At 38.3% G+C, this 23,853-nt stretch overlaps 3 protein-coding genes across 10 annotated transcripts; 2 read left to right on the forward strand and 1 right to left on the reverse strand.

Moving 5' to 3' along the window:
- Positions 1–35: 35 nt before the first annotated feature.
- Positions 36–9,359, forward strand: LOC109859028 (alanine aminotransferase 1). Of its 2 annotated transcripts, XM_020436857.1 has the most exons (7): positions 36–1,301; positions 2,156–2,364; positions 4,340–5,307; positions 7,661–7,993; positions 8,126–8,570; positions 8,663–8,931; positions 9,013–9,359. In XM_020436857.1, the coding sequence occupies exons 3-7, from the start codon at positions 4,939–4,941 to the stop codon at positions 9,289–9,291; spliced, it is 1,695 nt and encodes a 564-aa protein (XP_020292446.1). In that variant the 5' UTR covers positions 36–1,301; positions 2,156–2,364; positions 4,340–4,938; the 3' UTR covers positions 9,292–9,359. The 2 variants fall into 2 exon arrangements, with proteins under 2 accessions (XP_020292446.1, XP_020292448.1); XM_020436859.1 differs by lacking the exons at positions 36–1,301; positions 2,156–2,364 and adding an exon at positions 3,699–3,789.
- A 547-nt stretch (positions 9,360–9,906) lies between these two features.
- Positions 9,907–15,116, reverse strand: LOC109859029 (cysteine sulfinic acid decarboxylase). The gene is made up of 5 exons (XM_020436860.1): positions 14,661–15,116; positions 11,785–12,182; positions 11,106–11,569; positions 10,655–10,992; positions 9,907–10,548 (listed from the first exon to the last, which is right to left on the reverse strand). Exons 1-5 carry the CDS (start codon positions 14,928–14,930, stop codon positions 10,375–10,377), a joined length of 1,644 nt encoding a protein of 547 aa, XP_020292449.1. The 5' UTR covers positions 14,931–15,116; the 3' UTR covers positions 9,907–10,374.
- Positions 15,117–17,706: 2,590 nt separating this feature from the next.
- On the forward strand, positions 17,707–23,585 carry LOC109859042 (DNA-directed RNA polymerase, mitochondrial). Of its 7 annotated transcripts, none has more exons than XM_020436887.1 (11): positions 17,707–17,782; positions 18,592–18,696; positions 18,838–19,025; positions 19,140–19,324; positions 19,423–19,808; positions 19,924–20,273; positions 20,389–20,658; positions 20,907–22,669; positions 22,761–22,932; positions 23,037–23,137; positions 23,239–23,585. In XM_020436887.1, exons 3-11 carry the CDS (start codon positions 18,897–18,899, stop codon positions 23,339–23,341), a joined length of 3,459 nt encoding a protein of 1,152 aa, XP_020292476.1. In that variant the 5' UTR covers positions 17,707–17,782; positions 18,592–18,696; positions 18,838–18,896; the 3' UTR covers positions 23,342–23,585. The 7 variants fall into 7 exon arrangements, with proteins under 7 accessions (XP_020292476.1, XP_020292475.1, XP_020292470.1 ...); XM_020436886.1 differs by having other exon boundaries at positions 17,718–17,782; positions 18,561–18,696; XM_020436881.1 differs by lacking the exon at positions 17,707–17,782 and adding an exon at positions 17,810–18,083.
- The last annotated feature ends 268 nt before the right edge of the window (positions 23,586–23,853 follow it).

The following is a 23,853-nucleotide window of genomic DNA, read 5'->3' on the forward strand; positions in this document are numbered from 1 at the left end:
AATATTATATATATATATATTACGGCGAGAGTGTGTGTTTATTTTATGAGATAAAATACAAATGAAAATACAAACTCTGCTCTATTAAATTTACTTGATTTACTTTTCTCTAGTCGAAAACAACTCGTGCAACTTTGACTACTTTCATTTTTTCTACTTTATAGCTCTTGAACTTGCTGTATGACACACAGCGTGCAGCAATGAATCAATTCGTGAAAAAAAAAAAAAAAAAAAAAAAAGAGAAAAGTTGATGATGTAAAACAAAATTAGAAAAATTAAGTTAGTGGGGAGACGGGGGTGTGCGAGAAATTTACAATCGCACAATAAGTACCAATGACCTACAAATAATGACAACATTCGAACAAACACAGCTGTTTACTTCTCGCCCATTGCCAAATTCTTGCGAATTGTTGTTCGCACTTGAAGCGCACGATCTAGCTGTCATCTGGGAGTATCACGGTCACACGCGACACATACACACACCCGTGTGACAGAGACAAAACATCTTATTGTTCGTCGTAGCGATTGTTAATTTTTCGTACCATTCTTGAACAGAATAATTTTATTTTCTAAAGGACAGACAATAATAATATATATATAATACTATTATTATTTACAAACACTAATGTAATGAGGGATGACTTCTTGTTTTCAACGAAAATTCTTCAAATCCAATTCTAAGAATTAGACAATGCGAAACAAATGCGGAATGTTTCACGCAGTGAACAAACTCAAAATTAATTTTCCGCGAAATGGTTCGAATTGGCTAATTTCTATATTTTGGGTTTTTTTTATTGTGTATATATTAATATTTTAATTTACAATACTAATACAATTTTGATTAACCGTTGTAATTCGTTAAATCACACTTGTATGTTATAAAAATTGCGCACATATGTATGTACGTTTTACTCTTTAATCGTAGATATATTTATTTTGAATTGCAACGAAAATTGGGATCAGATTTTCATAATGAACGTGTGTGCGCGCGTGAATTTCTACTGATTTTTCATATATATACGAATTTGTAATTTTAACAACGAACAATACCAATCCGGCGCGGCGAAGATCCGGAGAGAACCGTTCCGCAACTTGCAAACTTGGCACGACACAAGAATCACACATATGTGTTTGTCCAAAAATAGAATCATACGATTGGTAGCGAGTTAGGTTGTTACAGTGAACGTGTTTTTGCGTCGCGACGCCGCCGTCGTGTTCAACACGGGGAATTCCGTTGATGCCTCATCGATACAACGTGTCTGAGAATCACGCGTTCATGTCATCCTGAGGTGTCTGCGACGGTAAGTTCTGACGATCCGATTGCCGATCGATATCGGCAATCGACCGCGCCGAAACGTAGCTTGGGAAAATTTGTGTGAATATCACACACATATTTATATATATATATATATATATATATATATATATATATAACATGTATATTACATATATGTTATATATAACACGTATGTGTAATACACATACATGTGTATGTAAAATATAAACACTGATAAACTCTGTTGAAGAACTTCTGTGCTAAAACTCGCAATTTATTTTGTTGTCAAAACGACAACAGTTTTTGATGCATTTTTAAGACTTATTACCGAAATTGCGCAACAGAGTAAATCTGTGTATGTGTGAAAATAAAAAGAATTTAAATTTCGATCTGCTTTACCGACAATTTTATCATAAATAAGATCAAAAGACTTCGGGCGAATCGCGCACGTACATAGCTCTCGATTCTTTCATTTTTTGCTAGGTATAATTTCTTCATGTGCACGTATACTTTATTGCTTTCTGTTAATAAGAAAGATTTCTTATTTACCGTTATTAAAAACATTTTTAAACAATAAAAAAAAAAGAAAAAAGAAAACACCTTGGTTTATTTTTCGGCGTTACTTTTGTTCTCATTTCTTTCTACATGCGCGCACACACTGCACGTTCGGATGCATTAGAAATATTGAAACACAATCTTGTTCCTGTATAAAAAAAAAATGTAACAAAATGTTTTAATTACAAAACAAATAACAAAGTCTCTTATGTCACAAAGCAGTAAAGGTTTTGTTCGATATAAAAAAATTCTTTTAATCGTTCTTCTTATTTTTTTTTTTTTTTTTCTATTCCATACGTCATCGCTTGCGGATCGAAAAAAAAGGACGATAAAATGTGTGTACCAGCCGCTTGTCCAGGTGCGCGCTTACGTAACGTACGTAAACTAAAAATATGAACACAGAACGATAAACACACACAGAAGATGCGGAATATCACAATATATCATTCTTAGAGAAGCATCCTGTGCGGCATCTCGCGAAACAACAGTAAAACAACGCGCAAAACTGTCTCGTCGAGAACACAAACGCACAGGTGAGTCATATAATCCGCCTTTTAATTAAAAACTCAATCAGTTCTTCTTTCCTTCGATTGTCGCGCGAGTGTAGCCGATTACTTTACGCGCTCGTATACAAATCCGCGCTGCGTAATTCAATAGACAAATAAATTTTCATCGTTCGACGACGCGGAAGGTGTTTTATGTAACACCTTAGCGCTGTAATTGAACGAACAAAAATCGATGATTCTCGAAAAGACCGAAGTGTGCGTTTTAACAATCTGGCCAACGGATCGGTTTGTAATTTCGCCGGTGTAAAAATTTCGCGAGCGCGCGCGCGCGCGCGCGTTCTTGTTTGCAAATTACACATGTTCAGCTTTTTTAAATCGGCAAGATAAGATTTGTACGAGGACGCGTGCGTTATAGTTATTTCGTTGCAAAAAATATCGCTGTCTTTATCTCCGTGTCAATGTATCATTTTGTACATTAAAAATGGAGCGAGTCTGTTCTCTCTCTCTCTCTCTCGCGCGCGCGCGCGTGTGTGTGTGTGTTATGTTTAAAGTTCATAATACAGAAATCGCACAACCTCTGCGACATTAGATAATTTATCTCGATCGCGTATAAATATATATATACATAATATTTATATGCGCTTGAAGTAAACGTACGTGTTTCGTATTCGCGATCGCGTCGCGTGAAAATTTTCTAGCCGAGAGTATATATTTTCAACACACACACACACAGTGCGTGCAACACACACGCACGCACATTCCATCGAGTGGATTCCTGCGTAATGCAATATAAGTCTTAAACTGCGCAGGCGAGTGCAAAATTTGTGTGTCGAACACGACTGCCAACGTAGCAATAAATAATTTTCAGACCCGCGGAACGCGAAAAACTCTTGCGAATTGTTCTACTGTTCGGAAATTTGGTTCAAGCGTGCGGTTTTTATCTTTCTGTCAGAAAGAAACACTGTGTTGTAGAGTCAATAAACTTCTCGCGAATAATGAGCGTCGTTTGAAATTCTTCAGAGCTAATTGGAAACTCTTTCGAAAAAAGTTTTAGTTGTCACACGTGAAAGTGACGTTTAAAAAGTGTAATCGCCTGGATGTGCAAAACCCATCCGTCGTGTTTGTTGTTGATATAATGAAAAGAGTTTAATAATAATTTATTTACTCGAACATTGGAACGCAAGACGGCGTATATTTCGAAGTCCGGATAAAAGCTTGCCAAAATTTGTTTTCGCGCGTTTTTTTCTTTTTTCAATCGTTTGCGCCTCAAGATCAATCCGCCCCGGGGGGCGAATCGCGTGTGACTTGTGAAAGAAAATTACAAGTCCGAAAAAATGGGACACGCGCAAGCGCGCGCTTTCGGGACGTATCGAAGCATCGACAAACGCGATAACATTCCGCGAAACTTTCGCTCTTAGCTTCCGCTCTTCTGCGACACTCTGACTGATTTAAGTAAGTAAATAAATGTGCGTGAGAGAATCTCGATCCACATTCCGACTAAACTTCCTTATTAAAGTACGTGTACGTAATTGTTCTGCATCACAGAAGTACTTCTCAATTGTTTCTGCATTATATTGTAAGAAACGGGTACAATGCTTTTACATAACAAATTATTGTGAAAATGATAAAGTAGAAATCTGCAAATTTTATATTTACGCAGTCGCCGCTCCTCTTCGGGATCGCGCAGCGTCGTTGGCAGCATTGCTCGCGGGTATGAACATGGCGAGAATCGCAATGAAAATTTGAAAACGCGATATTTCGAACAGACTCACACATCAAGCGCGAGTTTTTTTGATCATCTTCGGGATTGATGACGATCTTACATTGAGCGAAAATAGATTGCAAAAATATAAATATGCGCGAAAATGCGCGCTTCCGTTTAAATTTCATCAAGAAACAGAGAGCGACGACTTAAAAATTTATCGATTGTTATTTATCAAATGGTTTTTTTTTTTTTTTTTTTTGTCGCTCTCCCGACTGATCGATTTGTCTCTTCTTGCAGGATAACGAGAGAAAGAAAAAGAGACAAGCACGTTTCTTCGGAGTATTTCGTATATTCGCGCGGGTCATCTCCAACGTCGACGGCGCGCTCTTCCAGGTGGCGTATCTCGTCTGGATCGAATTCCCCTGCTGCGTCGTCGCAAAACTCTAACGTGCGCGTTTACACACACTCCCTTTGCCGCACTCACCCCTCTTCGTCGCGGTTGCTCTGTCAATCTCTGGTTGTCGAGCCGAGGATAAATGTGTGGTACGTGTGTATGTGTGTGATTATTTCACATTTGGGCTGAGACTCGCTCTCGTCGAACTTTGTGCGACCTCGATTCGATTGCAATATCAAGATTCGAACAAAGTCAAATTGAGTTGTCAGTTTGAGAATGAATTGCGAGTAGAAAGCACAATCGAGGATAATCCGTCTCTTTACTGTGATACAAAATAACTGGAAGGGAGGAAGAAATAGAGGGGGAGAAAAATTGTTATAAAAAACGTACCGAGAAGTGATAAGAAGGGAACCGTGTTATCGCTGAATACTGAGAGGTGCGAGGGAAAAAGAAAGTAGCAAAAGAATCGAGCGGAATAGTAGAAGAGCAATTAATTACCACCATGTCGCACACACGTCTGCGTAACGCGGTGATCGTCGGCGGCTGGCCGACGAGGACGATGACGGCGCCGAACAGGCAGGGTGTCAGTAACGGCAACGGTACGCTGATTGGTCGAGCAGCAGGGACATCTGATAAATCGGCGGTGGCGGCGGCGACGGTGTCGTCCACGCCGATGCTGTTACAGCCGGTTATTCCGTGTCGCGGGATGGCGGCGAGCACGGCAGCGGTTGCCGGCGGCGGCGGTGGCGTCATGCCCTGTAACAAGGTCCTCACCGAGAAAAATGTGTTCGTGAATTTGCGTAAAATGGAGTACGCGGTGCGCGGTCCGTTGCTAATCAGAGCGCTGGAAATCGAGAAGGAGCTGCAAAAGGTAAGAAAAGTATGGGTGCTAACGACACAATACATAAAAGGTGATTTTGTGTTGGGGAGATCTGACGAATCAGAGAGATCTCGGTTTTTGAACGAACAAGTACGAGGCGACTATCGCGTGAACTGTACCTATATAGTGCGGTTGCGGATAAGTAAATGAAGTGGATCAAGAGTAAAACTGAATGAAAACGGGTCGGATAAGAGGGGAGAAAAGGATGTGTTTGGTGACACGTACACGCGAGGTTGCCATGGTGAAACCACCAAAGGTATCGAAAGTAGGGAGTCAGAAAGAAGATGGAGAAGGGGAAATTGGTTTCCTCTCTTTGATGAATGATCGTAACCGCGTTTTATGTGATTTGAGAGTTTAAAATATTTTCAGATTCGGAGTCGAGTCGAGTCTGAAACACAGAAGACGCGATTAAAGAACCGATGTAAAAAATTTAATGCGCGTTTAATAAACAAAAAAAAAGAACGATCAAACATTTATGTCTCGCATCAGTCGTACTCTTTTATATATATTCGAAAACAAATTATTTTCACTCAATAATGATAAAATGTATTTGGTAGTAATAAAATATTGCAAAATTTTAATTTTTAATAAAAAAACGATAATTCGTTTGTTCTCAAGAACGTTTTAAGTGAACATGCATGTAGTTGAAAAGGCAAATTTGAGTGAAAACAAAAATGCATACATTCTTTTTTTTTAAATAGTTCGTCTTTCTCGCAAATAGAGTCGTAAAATTCGACATTATGCAATCGTTGACTTGTTAACAGAAAACGAATGCGAATTTATGAGTGCGTGATAATGCATCGTTCGTGTGTATTTGTATAATTACGATTAACAGATTCTGCCGTGACTGTTGGTTTGCATTGTTCGAGCGAGACAATTGAAACCAGATATGTCTCTGCTGCGTGTCATGTTGCTTAAAAATTAATAATTATGTGTAATTTTTATAATCTATTGATTGAAATTTAAAACACATGCAAAACTCGTTCTCGTTGCGTCAATAAATTTTAACACAGCACGGGTTGTGTTTTGTTCGACCTTTAATCTTTTTTTTAATTTACTTTATACTTAGTTTTCTTTTTTTTGTTTTTTTTTTTGTTTTTTTTTTTTTTGTTTTTGTTTAGATATTACAGTGTTACGAGACACACATTGCTGAATCGTGATTTCCTGAACATCTATAGTCCACGCGTGACGCAAACATCTCAATTACTCATAAATTTCACACAGTAACACGATATTTATCTTCCAGTGTGCGAAGTGCGAGAAACGTCGATTACTGTGTGGTCTCTGTTATTTTTTCACTTCCCGCGAGAGAGAGGAAATATAAGCCGAACATATGGTATTTCTTATCGCCACTCGACACGACCTGATGCAAGAATATATAATAATATATAATATATATCGAACACAGATATCAGAGCGCACAGATTACTGAAAACGGCCACGTGTTTATGATATCAATTTTTCAATATCAACGAGAGCTCGAAAAGATAACGACACACACTGCGTTATCTCTGAGTAATCTTTTTTTTTTCTTTTGGGAACATACAGGACGTTTCAAAATCCGATTAAAGAGACAGTCACTTTCTCATAAGTAGTTTATCGACAGCAGATATTTTTGGAAAATGTTTTTTTTTTACGAGAGAATGTTTGAAAATGCGTTTTGAAAACAATAGAAGTGGTGTCTGATGCTTGTTATGCAAATTGCTGAGATCCGGTTTGCTGGGAAAGAGATGCGTTATATATGTTCGCCGCGCGTCGCAATTGCGTGCTTTAATAATAATAATAATAATAATAAAACACAGATGAATAAGTTGCCATATTGTCACTCGACTTGCATCTCTCTCATTCTGTCAGCTTCACACGTAATTTGCACGTAATTGCGTAACGTTTGTTACTGATGCTCAATTCACGTGGTGCGAATTGTATTTAATATGATCATTTGATGCGGTCAAAGAATATCCTTCTACGTTCATTACAACGTAACTATTACTCAGGCTTCTTTTTTTTTGTTTATTCAAAATCTATATAATTATGTAGGTGAAATTAGTATTTTTGAAAATCAAATTTTGAAAATATCAAAAACTTGTATCTATGTAGAAGAATTGTGATAAAAAATTAAATTACTAAGAAAATATCCAGTAAGATAAAGAAAAGAAAAAAATAAAGACATTTAATAGCGTGAAAATGTGGTTTTCGTAAAAATGTGATGGAAACGCGATTTTAGAATGTTAACTTGATGTCAAATAAAGTGATTTTATCCGTTTGTAATATTCAACTGCAATTATGTATATAAATCATGGGGGTATATTTATTTAACAATAAAAATTCGATTTCTCTCTTGCAGGGCGCCAAGAAACCCTTCAAGGAGGTCATTAAGGCGAACGTGGGCGATGCCCACGCGATGGGTCAGCAGCCCATCACTTTCTTGCGGCAAGTCTTGACTTTGACGGTCTCGCCGCAATTACTGAACGACCCGAGCTATCCGGAAGACGCGAAGGCTCGCGCTCGCGCGGTCCTTGAGGGTTGCAAGGGTGGCAGCGTCGGTTCGTATTCGGAATCCGCAGGTATCGAGGTGATTCGTAAACACGTCGCGAATTACATTCAGCAACGTGACGGAGGTATTCCTTGCGACTATCACAACGTTATCCTGTCGAACGGCGCGTCCGACGGCATCAAGGTGTGCAGATTTAAAATCTGCTATTTACTCGACATTTAATTACATTTTTTATGTTTGAATTTTTAATTTTATCTTTTAATGCCGTAAATCTCTTTGCACTTTGTCGTCTTATCTTCATTCTTTCTTTTCCAGTCATTCCTGAAATTGTTCAACGAGAGAATAGACGGCAAACCCTCCGGCGTACTAATACCAATTCCACAATATCCTCTTTATTCGGCGACTCTGGCGGAGTTCGGTCTCGCGCAGGTCGGTTATTATCTCAACGAGGACGATAAATGGTCGTTAGAAGTCAGCGAACTGGAGCGAGCGCTGAACGAGATGAAAAACTGCTGCAATCCCCGCGTGCTAGTGGTAATCAATCCCGGTAATCCGACCGGTCAAGTTCTGACGCGTCAAAATATCGAGAACGTCATCCGCTTCGCTCAGAAGAATCACTTGTTCCTTCTCGCTGACGAGGTCTATCAGGATAACATATACGACAAGGACAGCGCGTTCCATTCCTTCAAAAAAGTTATGACGGAAATGGGCGAGCCTTACTCGAAAATGGAACTCGCGTCGTTTATGTCTATCTCGAAAGGTGTGCGAAAAAAAAAAAACATTGAGAATTGTGATGCGTTTTACGAGTTCAACTACTCGATTTGTTTCAATGTGGAAATGTGTCTTCTTCAGGATACATGGGTGAGTGCGGAATCCGCGGCGGTTACGCCGAAATCATCAATATGGATTCGGAAGTGATGAAGGTGTTGCTCAAGTCGATCTCCGCGATGTTGTGCCCTACCGTTCTCGGCCAGGTTGTGATGGACGTTGTGGTGAATCCGCCACAGCCGAACGAGCCGTCGTACGAGCAGTTTCAGAGAGAGAAGAAGGAGACATTGCGTTCCCTCGCGGAGAGATCGCAACTTGTCGTCGATACGCTTAATAGTATTCCAGGATATAAGGTAATTAATCCTTTCGCAGAATAGTTTTTTTTTTTTTTTGGCGAAAATTGTGTATAAAACTTTTTTACGCTTTTTCTCCAGGCAAATCCGCCGATGGGCGCGATGTACGTGTTCCCGCGTTTCGACTTGCCGCCAAAAGCGATTGAGGCGGCACGGGCGAAGGGTCAAGAACCGGATGTGTTCTATGCGTTCAAACTACTAGAAAGCACAGGAATTTGCGTGATTCCGGGCTCGGGCTTCGGCCAGAAACCTGGAACACATCATTTCCGAACAACGATATTACCGCAAAAGGAAAAAATCAAAACGATGCTCGAAGCGCTGAAGCAATTCCATATCAAATTTCTCAAGGAGTACAGTTAAATTCCACATTAGCAACGAAGATAAAAAAAAAAAAAAAATAATTACCAGAAATTGAGTTAATGAAAAAACAAGATACTCAGAGAATCTGTGCATAAGTTAGGACCGACTGCTGGTCTGACGGTTTTAATCGTGTTACGAATGTAAAAATATTTTTATTACGATTAACAACACAACTCGCCGAGAGTCACTGCTTTTAATATGTTACTGAATTGTATAAAGAAATTATAAAATTGTTATGTGTAAATGTGTAAATCATTGCCAGAAAAAAAAACTTGTGGAATATATTTGTAAATATGTAATAGTCGGTGAACTTGTACCTGTATCGCTTCAATGCTCGGAAAAAAAAAATACTTTTTTTTACAATTGCAAAAAAATACTTTTTTTTACAATTGAAAAAAAAATACTTTTTTTTTACAATTGAAAAAAAGGGCAGAACGCTCATATATCACTTTCTTCTTTCTTTAATGAATTTTGATTGGCTAATGGTTTGTTTTTTTTGATAAAGAAAAATTAGTATTAGATAAAGTATTAGATAAAGATGACCAATTAGATATACAAATGGCCAATTAGGTAAAATTGGAAATGATATTTTTTTCTGGCTATTTGTTTGCATCATTTATCATAAAAATGAGCATTCCAGTATATACTGTATAGAGTTCACTGATAGTATCGTTGCGTTGGTGATAACCAATACTTTGTAACCAACGATATTGTGATCAATGTAATATACATAAACTGAAATTGAATGGGAAAAATGTTACTGATTATCGTTTTGCTTTTAAGAGTAACGGTCGGACTTCGTTAAACGACGAGGTTGCAGAAATTGATATAATTGTGCTGCAACATATCAAGTTTACCTCTTCTAGCTGTCATATTTAAAATATGAAAAACTGTGTGGAAGGAACAATTAGTGTTGGCATTAAATAAATGTGATAATGTAGTCTTTCGGACCGTCGTTTAACAAGGTTCTATTGTAACCTGTTATTATTTCATATAATTATAATAACAATAATACAACATTTACATACACATTTTTATCGTTAAACAATTATATATATATACAACATCTATAATTTAAACCGTTCAGAGATCTGCGGCGAGCCTTTCTATCTCTTTGACGAAGAACTTCATGTCGGCTTCTGTCAGTCCCGAATTTTGCAGCACCATTCTGAAGAAGTTCGGCATATCTCTCAGCGTTTGATACGTTATCAACATCGATCCGGCTCGTACCATGCGCTCTTTGATCAACGGCGCGATCTGCAGCAGAAATCGAAACGGAAAGATTTAATTTTTTTATTTAATTTAATTTTCTTTGTATCACAAAATACTTGACACAGACTGACGTGGATCCGATATTACGAACCTTATGCAGAGCCTGCTCGAGTTCCGGACTGGTCAGGTGTCTCTTCGACGGCGGGATATAACGGAAGCAGACGTTGGTGCACTCCGGCTCGGCGAGCAGGCACCAGCCCTCGCGCGTCCTAATAAGATCGACGAAATAACGCGACAGCGCGAAGACCTGATCCACGTGTGCCTCGAGACCGCGCGTACCCTTCGCCTTCCACATGTACCAGAACTTGACGACGTCGGCGCGACGGCCGCACTGTATGTGTCGGTCGCCAAAGTCGAACGACGGGTCGTAAAACTTGTCGTTCTGGAAGAGATAGCTCGCCCCACATCCGTGCGCCTTTTGCAGGAGACCTATGTGTCAAACAAATAGAAAACTGTTATCATATAAAAATTTATAAAAAGTTTGACGTTGTATGCCAAAATATGTATTTGTCTTCCATTCAGAAGAAACATAAAATAGAGACCTTCGTGGCGAAGCAGTAAAGTGGAGCACTGCTGTGGCGCGGCGAGGAGCTTGTGGGGATTCCAGGTGACGGAGTCAGCGAGTTCGATGCCGTCCAGAAGACCGCGATGCTTTCTGGAAATGAGAGCGCCGCCTCCCCACGCGGCGTCCACGTGGAACCACAGTCCGTATTTTCTGCAAACGTCACCGATCTCACGAAGAGGATCAAACGCACCCATTACCGTGGTGCCCGCGGTGGCGGACACCATTAACGGCACGGCGTTTTCCTTAATGGCTCGGGCGATCTGAGCCTCCAGATCGGAGACTATCATCTTGCCCCGGGAATCAACTTTTGCGAGATACACGTTGTCGTAGCCGATGCCCAGAAAAGCTGCGAGCTTCTTCACGGAGTAGTGCGCGTCCTCCGACGTGAACACCACTAGCCGCGGCATTTGCGAAAGTCCGGACTGCTTCAGATTCGGATATCTGTTAAAAAAAACAGTATGTATATTTTTATATATAGTTCTACAACAATAAGAAAACAATATAGAAAAAATCGAAACCTGTTTCATACATCGATTAACACACTACTCGAATAAACAGTGAAATATTCTATAAATAGTTTGTTTAATAAAATAAAAACTGAACTGTTCTGAAATTTAATTTTTATTTCAGAGCATAACTGAGAGATAAATAGTCACTTGTAATGACGCGCCAGGTTGATGGCATATCCGTTCGCCATGGAGCCGCCGGGACAGAAGAGGCCCTCGCCACCCTGCCAGCCGATGATGGCGCGCATCTCTCGCAACACGTCCTCCTCCATCAGGGTGAACACCGGCGACACCTCGTACGTGTAGACGGACGGATTGAGCGCGTCGGTCAGCCATTGGCCCAACAATCCGTACGGGTCCAAACTTGAGAACAGCTGATTGACGAAGTGCGGATGGCCCGTCTTCACGCTGTACTTGATGATATCGCGCGTAAGGGTCAGCAGTTCTTCGTGGGTGACGCCTTCGGCGGCCGGAAGTGAAAGATCTATCACGGAATGCAGATCGCGCGGATCGATCCACTCGACCACTCGATTCTCTCCGGAAGTAGACTACAACGACAAAAAAAAAAAAATAAATAACGATAAAAGTATGAATCAAACATGATTCGGAATAAACTGTGCAATCGTCTCTTGCAATTTTATTAGAAGATAATCAGAAGCACATTCGATAAGGACTTCCCCGAATCCTAAAACTTCCAAGAAGTTTATATGTGCCAACAAATTGCAACGATAAGATAACAAAGATCGTTTTTTCAATGATATTTCGTAATATTTTATTTCCCCTTTAATATTTCGCATATTGAAATTATTTAGAGTGTCATTTCTCTCTCTCTTATTTAAAACAAACAAACAAACAAAAAAAATACCAAGAGTGTGTGAAATTAGCATCTTTCTCGATAGCGAGATCCCATCGCTTTCTTTTGAATCAAAAAACAAAAAAAAAAGAACAATTTGAAATTCTTCAAAGAATCCGCTTGCGACAAACGGGTTACTCGCAGTGGGAAACACCGTGTGTATGTATCTCTACCTCAAAAAACGATCGTAATTAGAATTCTCGTTTAATATTCCTCGTATAAATTTCGCATTGGCATTGCGTATCTTTGCCACTTGTCTGTAATTTGCGTCTAATTTGCCGAGAAATATGATAATACGATCAATAATGGTTTAATTACCGCCAAGTCATTTGTTGTTAACTACCGTGACCGATTACTTGGCTACCATCACTATTGTACTTGACAGACGGCGTTTTGCCACGACGTTAAAACATCGTCATTCTGCAATTTCTGTTTGAATGCGCGCGACGTAGCATAAATACAAAATTAGCATAAAAATGCGTTGCGCGCTAATCGTTTGCCGGCCGCACGCACAGAATATTCTCAACATCTCGATCGTTTGCGCTACTAGAAACGATATCTGTGTTATTTAATATTTAACTGGACGATCCGCGCGGAACAACAGGTAATAATCTGATATCAGGAAATCCGTTTTTTTTCCCTCTCCTCCTCCGCCCCGGAGTTTCGCGGCGGCATTGCGAATTGGGGATTCGCGTTATCGTACTAATAATAATGATAATAAGCGATAGCACAAATCCGAGGGATTTTTTTGTAGATATGTTTTTATGTATAGTTTTCATATCTGCAAACCTTTTGAATTCACGCTTATCACAATACATATATATACATATATATAGTATATATATAAATTATACATATATATATAATTAGGTTTTTTAAATATCTGAGATTTTTGTTTTCGCGTTGCATTATTGCACAATGTTTAATTCCGAAACAACCGCTTGATCACAACCGTACTGTGTCTAACAGAATATAACGGGTGAAATGTGCAAATTATAACATAATTGCAGAATGTAACGTTTTCACTGGATCTTTATTATTCCGCTTGGTCGGAAATAAATACAACAGTCGTCTCGGAATGATGCAACAAAAGACGACGAGTAGATATTCAAAACACCAGATAACGTAAAAACGTTACGTTAACACAACATAAAATTAAAAAGATAAGAATATAAATAAACGAAATGTAGGAAACGTAGAAAAAAAAAAAAAAATAAAAATAAAGCGTCAGTAATATTAATTGCACTCTAAAAACTTCGACAAACATTTCGTCGGAGTTTGCACACGACCGCGTTAGTGTGTGCATCTTTGCAAATCACTAATTTTAATGGGACCATTAATTTCACGCAATAAAAATTAATGAACGCTAATAACATTGCATCGTTGTGAGTACTAATTTCAATGGGACCATTAAATGTTTAATTTCACGTAATAAAAATTAACGAACACCGGTCACGTAAAAATAATATTGCGTAGAATAACTGAAGATGATTGTTCTCTGAAAATATGATAAAAGAAAGAGAGTAACGACTTACGAAACCAATATGGGCAAAATGACACACGACAAAATAGTTTTTGTTCATATTTGCGTTATAATATTATATGCGTATATACTATTTTTAATTATATTGTAATTCATTTTTTTTTTTTTTCATATTTTACAGTCTTTCTTAAGCTAAAAAGTTCTTCTTCGTAGTTTCTCTCTCTCCGCAACTATGTGAATTAATACATTTTATTACTTCAGAGTTTCAATAAATTTGCGTATGTATCCCGTACTTTTCGAGAACTTCTGTATATTTTTCAATACTTCAAATCGATGTGAGTGAGAGTGAGGCAATTCGAACTGGTTGCGGGATGTCATGCGGTAAATGTCACTAAATTTAATATCTCACACGTTTCGACTTTATTGATTTAAATCATAATCGATATGGAGAATTCTCTTAAATTAACATTTCCTTATAAATGTAATGATTATGTCGAAAAAAAACGGGATATTATAAAGAGGATGTAATGTATATAAAACTGTTGTCGATATGTGTCGATTTTTGATGTCACTATGAGAGAATCCGTCAATATACGTCGATTTGAAATATTCTTTACAAATCATCTCTCTTCGCGGTTTCGATATTTTTAACAAACGCAATTGACAAACGTAATGACTTTTTACGCATACCTCGAACACCGCTTGCTGCAACACGAGCTCGAAGAAATCTCTGAACAACTTCTCGTGAACATCTCGATTGGGCACGCTGCGAAAGTGCTGTGTACCGACTCCGTTTTGCTTCTCAACGCCGTTGGCGTGTTCCGGAAGAACTGTCGTCGATGAAGACTCGGAACTGTGCGAGAATTTTCCGGATGATTTCCGCGCGACAAAGAAATTCGTTCTTCCGGGCTCCACTCGCCCCAACATAGTGTCGCTGGCGGTGTCCTTGTTGGCCGGCATTACAAGCGGACTGTCAACTGGTGTTCTAGGCCCGCGACAACGACGACGGTTTCCTTTATACGTTTCTACGCTAGTAACGTTGATCAAGGACGTCTCCCTCCAGTGCTTGCACACGCGCTTCCTCGCGTTTGTCTCCCGCGGCGTAGCTTTGTTCGCCACGGTGGTTATTGCTCGAATGAGGAAACAGTTCGAATCCGGAAAAACCCTCTTTAAACCGCTGCGAGCTGATTCACATGTACATGGGGAATTGTTTGCTTAGCCTAGCGATACAGACATTATTATTATTATTATTATTATTATTATTATTATTATTATTAGTGGTATAGAATATTATTTATTCTCTTGTATATATAGAAAACTTGCGTGCGAGCACTTCATTTTCTGTGTGTGTGTGTGTGAGAGAGAAGAGAGAGAGAGAGAGAAAGGAAAAATAAATTACGTCATCTCTTTTTTTTTTTTTCAAGATTTATTCAACCTTATAAAACCGCACAACGTAAATGAATGTTATATCGATCATTTCGATTAGCTTGACAATTAATTTCAATGCTCGCTTTGTACCGATGCAAGTGGAAGTAATTTTTTAATTGCGCGACCTCTCCGACGATTTCCCGCGACCGTGACAGGGAAAAGTAGAATCGCGAGGAGGAGAGCCTTCGGTCGTTAAACACTCTGCTCATGTTACAAGCAACAATAACTTCGCTTTTTGTGTTTTTTTTTTTTTGTTTTGTTTCCGTTTCACTTTGCACGCGTTCACAAGGACGATGTAATTATGGCAAAAATTGCAATCGAGTGACACTTAGTTTCGAGCATATACAGTTCGCGCATTGTGTGTTGTACATTTTAATCACGCGTTTTGTATGTATCTTTATTTTTACAAAAAATGATTAAATAAGCCACGAAATCTATATATCTTCTTGTTTCGGAAACCACGGGATTTGGAAAAAGCGACGTCGCAGGAGGAAAATACTTTCCACTCTCGACGGATGAATGATTCATTTAGTCTGACGTCAATTTCTTTCCCCGAGCGTGTGATAATTGCCGCTATGCTTGCGTTAGATATAATGTCAACGTCTGAAAGATGCATGACCTCCATTCTCCTTTTCTCGCGTTGATGCGCTTGTGCGTTGTCGCAAGAAGGCTCTTCTAAAAAAAAAAAGTTGAGTTTTCTGAAGGTTCCAGGATAACGAGGAAAAAAGATAATACGCGACAGAAAAAAAAGAAGCGCAAGAAATTTATTATTGTCGCAATTTTTTACGGCAAAAGGGACATATCGACGCTGCTTTCCCGCGCAACAATGTTGCGACAACATTGCGTAACATATACTACATTATACGTTAGATATGTTTTCTTATATATATATATATATATATATATACATATATATATGTCTAACACGACTTTTCTTTTTCACGACTTAATAAGCGAATGAATTAACGCAGAAAGAAAATTTAAAATACGCAATATACTAGGTTCGATTAGACGCGGCGAAAACATATGTACCTATGAGAGATTATACATCTGATTTTGCGCATGTGTCTTTTTTTTTTTTTTATCATTCTCTAACCGAGCATCGGACAATGTGCGCTGTACTTTTATTATACATATAATTCTATAAACGTTATCGTAACGCAAACGTTATCAACAACGTGTTGTGCAAAAGCGTTAACTTACCAAGAAATTCTTTTTTTTTTTTTTTTTTATCACACAACGCAAGGAATTCATTTTTTTATTACACAACGCGAATTTCAGCGTATTTTTTTTTACGCATACCACTAAACGTTGTTTTGAACTGTAAATAGATACAATTTTAATCTGTATTATGTATTGCACGTATTCTTTTATTTTTAAATGTCTCGCTAATTACACTTGAATCAATAATTTTTAGACAACGCTTGTTTTTTTTTTTTTTTTTTTTTTTTTTTTTTTTTTTTATATCTATTGTATCATAATGTAAAACATCCTCCCACGATTGGCGCTTTAACCCTTTGCACTCCTATGTCGAGTGTGACTCGACATTAGTTTTTATCTCAGGAGCTCCATTGTGTCGAGTCCCACTCGACATTATTTCATGTCCAAATAAATAGATGTCGTGCACACGTTACCGACGCTCTTACGAGCGAACCGGTTTATTGTTATTAAAAAATAAAAAAAATAAAATACTTTCAAATAAAATACTTAAAAGCGTTGGGAGCTGCTGGTAAAACGAAATTGAAATAAAATTCGGAGTGCAAAGGATTAAAAATCTCCGTCAATTCTTTTTCCAAGATTTTTCCAACTAAAGGATTCTAAAATAAAAAATATTACCATAAAAAAATCCAAATTAATCCAGAATGTCAAATAGAAAAAAGTGACAACAAACAAAAATATTGACAACTAAAAGGAAAACGTCAATGTTATTCATTAGAGTTTTTTTTATGCGGTGTCACTAAAACGCGCCTTTCAACCGTCTGTGCAATTTCTTTGGGCACGATTTTTCCTCTTTTTTTTCTCTCTAACTATCTTTTCTTCTTCTTTCTGATTTCCTTAGATCACTCAGTTCTCTCGATCCATAATATTTTTTTTTTACTTCAAAACTTATATTTGTTTAAAAATATGTATTTATTCTTTAAAATATTTTTCTTCTATTAAGAACAAAAGAAATCCCGAAGAGAAGAAATTATTTTCCTCGCCGCGTAACGTACGATGCAGATCGCTTATTTGATTTTGCGGATTATAGAACAGGATATGATTATTTTTCTTTGGACATGGCGCAACTCTAACCTAACCTAACCTAACGTAACGTGACCTACCCTACCTACCTTCAACGTGATTGTTGGGACCGATTATTAAAGGAACTCTAGTTGTATGTACAGGTTAGTTGCTTACCGAGAGTAGCTTTTACGAAATAAATCGTAATGTTGCGAGAGAGTGTTTGGTGAAGCGAATGAGGTTAAATGGTTACCGGGATTGTAGTGCCGTAGACGGGATTTTCAGCGACCGATAATTTTCGTCGTTTCTCACTGCTTGATAAAATGTTTATCTTGTTGAGGATGCGAGCTGCCTCGATTCATAATCGACGCGTCGTGTCATCTACCGCGCAACATCCAACACGAGTCTGCTCGTTTTGCAATTTTCATCATCTCAAACCCCTCGAGTGTACGTATAGTAGCACGTGTGCGTATTGTTTGTAGAATTATAAAAAACGTTAGACAACACCGTTGCGTTACGAGAACTTAGTATTTTCTTCTTCTCTCATTTTTTGTTGCGAGCATTATTTTGTTCGAAAGTTTTCGAAAAGGAAATGCGCAGAAAAGAAAAGCAGAACCGTCACAAACTTGCGCTACTTGTTTTGTATTAATTGACATAAAAATAAGAAATTATAAATTAAAGTTCGATTGTTTTGTGCGAGTAAAATTTTATATTGCGAAATCTGCAAATTATCTTTTTGAAAATATCTGTATGTAATAATATTTATTTTATTTTTATATATATATATATATATATATATATATATATATATATATATATATATATATATATATATATATATATATATTTGTAGTATTTGTAATTCCATCAGTTTAATCTGGGCTCAATTAGAATAACTTATCAATGAAACTGACAATGCCTTAATTTAATTGTTCTCTAAAGTTTTATTACACAATGTATTGTGTACGTGCAGCAATTAAATCTATTCGGCGTTACACAACGGATACAGTGGAATTGCAAGTTTCATTGAAGAAAAAAGTTAAACGTCGTTCTAAGAAATATGCAGAGTTATTAGAAGGTACATCACCAAGCTGAGTTTTTATTATTTATATATTTCTGTGTAATTTATATTATTTCTGTATCATTTAAAATGTAATTGTTTTTTAATAATATTTGTAAAAATAAGAAACGTTTAATTATTGCATTGCTTTTTTATTAGTAAAAAATCAGGAAACCACCAACACAAAGGCGGCAGTGCGCAAATTGAGCTCTGCTCACATGTCCATTTTGGCGGATCAACCTGATGTTACATTGGATAATTTACACAAGATTGCTAATATTCGCAAAAAGTCAGTTGTAACGCAACCAGGTAGTAAGAAAACTCAAAAGAAAAAGTCAGCTTACATTGTAAGTGTAATTATGTGTTTCGGTATAATATGTTTTTTTTTTTTTATATCAAATCTGTAAAGGGTAGTTCTACTATTTTTTTAAAAGTCTACTTAGCCGTGTTTGTAATTTAAGAAAAAGGAGCTCGACCATGTGCTTAAAGAATCCAGTGAATATTTGAATGATGAATCCGCCGTTGTGGAAGAACTGAAAGAATCCGGCCTAAATGACAGCACTACCTTGATCAAAGGCTCCACGTATCTGAATGTACTGCAGGAGATCGACAACGACGGTAACAATGAAACTCACGAAAACGTGCTGTAAGTCACTCAATTGTTTTGAAATACTTAAAAAAACTGTGAATTTATCAGATTGTTAAACGCGTTATCTTGGATTTTCATCTAAAATACATTTTCAGCACTCAAACATCTCGGTACAACAAAGTGCAAAGTACTCATGTCGCAATCCCTTTCACAATGGAGAAGGATACGCTCGAGGATTTTATTTCCGATCGGTATTTAAAGTTTCAATTATTGGCTTACATAGACGTCTACATACAGTCAGGAATGTCGCACAAAGCCTTGAACATACTGACGCAGAAGAAGGCTCAGCTTAAGCGCGGTAAAGTTCTTATAGCCGAGATGTACAATCTGCTTCTGGATAGCTACGTCTCCCACGCTCATCTCGAGAAAGCTTTTCACATCTACAGATTGATGAAGACGGATTCCGTTCAACCGAATCCGCAGACGTATGCTCTCATGTTCGAGATGATCGCGAAAATGAAAAACCGCGAGAAACAAATGGGTGAATAAATTTCTTAAATTTTTTTTTTTTTTATCTTGAGGAAAAATCTGATATCTAAGATTAAGTTTTTCTGGAAGTTGAAATTTTCTCTGCAATTTTATTTATGTCTTTGCAGAGGGTGTGACGGAATTACTAACTGACATGAACGCTAAAGGTATTTCCGTTAACAAGATGATGGACGTATCGCACATGAACACGACGCAGCGCGACTTGATTCTTCAGTTTATCCGAGTCACGGATCCGGAATATCACGTGCAATACACGGACATCGACACCGCGTATAAGTGCAGATTGTTGAAAAATCTGACAGCGGACAGCAATTATCAGAGCCCGGCGAAAACGGTGGTGAGGATGGATGAGCTGCGAGACATGATGCGCAAACAAATCGATATGGAGAAACAGTGCGAACTGGAAGTGTCGAACATCGCACCTATCACTTCACATCCTGACGTTAGAAAACATGCTGTAAGTTACGTGAAAAAAAAAAAAAAAAAAAAAAAAAAAAAAAAATGTAAGAGTAACTGATCGACTCTGAAGCAACTTCGAAATCGCGCAAAAAAAAATTCTCAATATTGTTTAGATCGAACGAATTACGGAATGGGAGAGACATTGGAGATCGGCTGTAACCGAAGCTTTCGAGAAGAACTTGTTTTATCTGAAACAGAAGGAGTTCAGACAGGAATCCGAATGGAAGTTTCTTTATCCGTTTCTGCGAGTGCTGCCCAAAGAGGAGTATATCAACGCGATTTTGCGCGAGATAAGACAATTGGCTCAATTCTCCGACACGTACAGTTCTTCGATGCCGAATCTTTATACCAAGCTGGGAAACTATATTTACAAAAAGTATGAGGTGAGTGAAAACAATGAAAAATCTCTGTTTTTGTCTTTTGTATATTTGTTTTATTTTCTCATTTTACTTTGAATTTGCAATTTTTTTTATTGTACAATATTTTTAAATTTTATTCATTTTTATTATTTTACGCATTATGTACGTATTTTGTAAAATTTGATTTTATAATTATGAAAAAGTTTGCGAAAACGAACATTCTAAATCTTAGAGATGTTGGTATTGTGTCTGGTACATTTTTTACATTCCAGTTCCAGCGAAAGAAAAAGGCCGGTATCACGAAGAACAATCTGCATATCTACGAGAAGTATTTGGAATGGTATTTACAAATGAATCCCGCTGACAGAACTGTTAACGGGCGTATTAAGTGGCAACAGCTAATTCAGGAAGCTAAGAGGAAGGGTATGTACTCGGAAATGATGGTGCCGGAGTGGCCTCGCAACGTTACGCTGAACGTCGGCAAATTTCTGTACAATATTATTGTGAACGACGTTAAGATCCCACACGTGTTCAAAGTAGACGGGCCCGAGCGACAGATACCCGCGTTTTATTTGCTCTTTAGAACCAAGGCCGGTAATATATTGAGAGAGGAAATTAAACCGCATCCGCATCTGCACAGACTCTACAAGGAATCGCATCCGGAAATGTTAACTTTCGAGACAGTTCTGCTGCCGACGTTGTCTCCCCCGCGTCCCTGGACGAACATAAATTCCGGCGGCTACTTGTTCTCGAAAACGTCGTTCGTTCGTGATCCTTACATGACCCTGTCTTACTTGATGAAGAACATATCGAACGTGCAATTGTATCCGGCGTTCGATTGTCTGAACCAACTCGGTTCGATTCCGTGGAAGATCAACGAACCCATGCTGGACATTCTGATTCAGATTTTCCGAAACGGCGGCTCGGAGAAACTGAACGTACCTCAACCACCGTCCGCGCTGCCGTCTCTCGCCGAATTAACGGCTAACAACACGGTGAAAGATAAAAACAAATTGTCGAAGCTTGCGCTCGAGCTCAGACGCAAGAAAAACGAGATGTACTCGTTGTGGTGCGACTGTCTGTACAAACTGTCCATCGCTAATCATTTCAGAGGCAAAGTGTTCTGGCTGCCGCATAATATAGACTTCAGAGGTAGAGCGTATCCGTTGCCGCCCCATCTGACGCATCTCACGTCGGACTTGGGTCGTTCCATTCTGATGTTTGCCGAAGAAAAGCCGCTGGGACCGGACGGATTGGACTGGCTGAAGCTTCACACGATAAACATAACCGGAATGAAAAAACGTGAGCCGTTGCACAAGCGGCTCGAGTTCGCAAACGAAATTCTGGATCTTATTGTGGACAGCGCGAGGAACCCGTTGACAGGCGAAATGTGGTGGACGAAGTCCGACGAGCCGTGGCAAACTCTGGCCGCGTGCAAAGAGATCGACAACGCGCTGCGATCGCCCGATGTGGAGAAGTACATGTCCAGCTTTCCGATACATCAGGACGGCAGTTGCAACGGGCTGCAGCATTACGCCGCTCTCGGAAGAGATCAAATCGGCGCGGAGAGCGTGAACTTGTATCCCTCAGACACGCCACAGGACGTGTACAGTGTCGTCGCCGGTATAGTCGATCATTACAGACAGATCGATGCGGAGAACGGTGTTCAGATAGCCAGGGTCTTGAAGGGACACATAAGCAGAAAGGTCATCAAGCAAACGGTAATGACTACGGTGTACGGCGTGACAAAATTTGGCGCGAAACTTCAAATCGCCCGGCAATTGAGCGATCTGAAGAATTTTGATCAGAACTATACGTGGAGCGGCAGTCTGTATCTCGTCGACAAGACGTTTCAAGCTTTGCGATCGATGTTCACGAGCGCGAAGGAAATTCAAGATTGGTTCACAGATTGTGCTCGCGTTATCTCGACCAGGTGCAACCAGTACGTTCAATGGGTGACGCCGCTGGGACTCCCGGTTCTGCAGCCCTATTCCAAACGTACCAAGCCGACTAGTCAAAACCCCAAGACTATCAAGTGAGTAATCAAACACAGCGGAGAGAGACGAATTATATTAATTATAATAGCTCACAGAAAAGTTCAAAAATAATAATTGAAACTCTTGCAGGAAACCGGATACTTTAAAGCAGAAGAACGCCTTTCCACCGAATTTTATTCACTCGCTGGATTCGAGTCACATGATGTTGACGAGCTTGCACTGCGAACAAGCGGGAATAACGTTCATGTCTGTGCACGATTGCTTTTGGACGCATCCGTGTACGGTGGATATCATGAACAAAGTAAGAATTATTCATACGAACGCGTGCGTGTGCGTGTGCAATTTTAAATCGCAAATATATGTAGGTTTCATATTATAACAATTCTGTGTTACATGTGATTTTAGATCTGTCGACAGCAATTTATCGCGCTTCACCGCGAACCTATTCTCGAGGATTTGTCCAAATTTCTTTGCAAGAGATACGAAAAACATTTTACGGTCGTGAAGTAAGTTAAGACGATATTAAAGCTTTGAATATTAAAGAATTTTTTTATGTTAAACAAGTGGTAAAAAGATTTATCTTTAATTAAAATTTTTTTGTGTTTAGGCAAAGAAACGACGATCTATCGATAGAAGTTTTTAAGAAACTACCGAGGAAAGGTGATTTCGACATCAACGGAGTTTTGTCGTCGAAATATTTCTTCAGTTGAAAAACTGCTCACGTTCTCCAATCAAATCATCCGATATTTTATTTCTTTTTATAAAACTGAATAAATTTTTGTTTTTTCCCATTTTTTGCAACTTAACAATAGACGGAAACATACGGTAGCTTCTGCTTCAAGAATGCTCGAAGCAAAGGTATTTTGTCTGATTTGTAAGTCTCGAAAATAGCGTTAAAGTTCAGTTTAACTATATATTTGGAGGATGTTTTTCAGTCTTCAAATGTATATTACGCATACTGTATATTAAATTTAATATAAATGTATATACTGTAATATAAAATTTATATTATAAATGTAATTTATATTAAATGTACTTTGATATAATATACTATGTATTAAATTTGATATACTGTATCTAATGTTTTTAGCATATTATTTAATTTTAGTATTGTGTCGTTGTTGGTTAAATAAAATATTTGAAATATTTAAATCGCGTTGCTGTGCATTTATTATAGTTGATTTGCTGTGAAAATGACGAAGCGAGGATTGTTTGCCTGATC

The sequence above is a fragment of the Pseudomyrmex gracilis genome, unplaced genomic scaffold (genome assembly GCF_002006095.1).
Source record: "Pseudomyrmex gracilis isolate BER0280 unplaced genomic scaffold, ASM200609v1 scaffold_235, whole genome shotgun sequence".
NCBI lineage: Eukaryota > Metazoa > Arthropoda > Insecta > Hymenoptera > Formicidae > Pseudomyrmex > Pseudomyrmex gracilis.

What these genes read in the sequence shown, in the direction of transcription:
- LOC109859029 (XM_020436860.1), bottom strand. Translation starts at nt 14,930, where the DNA reads ATGCCGGCCAACAAGGACACCGCCAGCGACACTATGTTGGGGCGAGTG. An exon ending in TGCAGCAAGCGGTGTTCGAG is followed by an intron (nt 12,183 to 14,660) that starts GTATGCGTAAAA and finishes TTGTCGTTGTAG; the next exon opens with TCTACTTCCGGAGAGAATCG. An exon ending in AACCTGGCGCGTCATTACAA is followed by an intron (nt 11,570 to 11,784) that starts GTGACTATTTAT and finishes TTTTTTTAACAG; the next exon opens with ATATCCGAATCTGAAGCAGT.
- LOC109859042 (XM_020436881.1), top strand. Translation starts at nt 17,942, where the DNA reads ATGTTTATCTTGTTGAGGATGCGAGCTGCCTCGATTCATAATCGACGC. An exon ending in GTGTACGTATAGTAGCACGT is followed by an intron (nt 18,084 to 18,591) that starts GTGCGTATTGTT and finishes GTGTACGTGCAG; the next exon opens with CAATTAAATCTATTCGGCGT. An exon ending in AAACATTTTACGGTCGTGAA is followed by an intron (nt 23,138 to 23,238) that starts GTAAGTTAAGAC and finishes TTTTGTGTTTAG; the next exon opens with GCAAAGAAACGACGATCTAT.
- LOC109859028 (XM_020436857.1), top strand. Translation starts at nt 4,939, where the DNA reads ATGTCGCACACACGTCTGCGTAACGCGGTGATCGTCGGCGGCTGGCCG. An exon ending in TCGAGAAGGAGCTGCAAAAG is followed by an intron (nt 5,308 to 7,660) that starts GTAAGAAAAGTA and finishes TCTCTCTTGCAG; the next exon opens with GGCGCCAAGAAACCCTTCAA. An exon ending in ATAGTATTCCAGGATATAAG is followed by an intron (nt 8,932 to 9,012) that starts GTAATTAATCCT and finishes CTTTTTCTCCAG; the next exon opens with GCAAATCCGCCGATGGGCGC.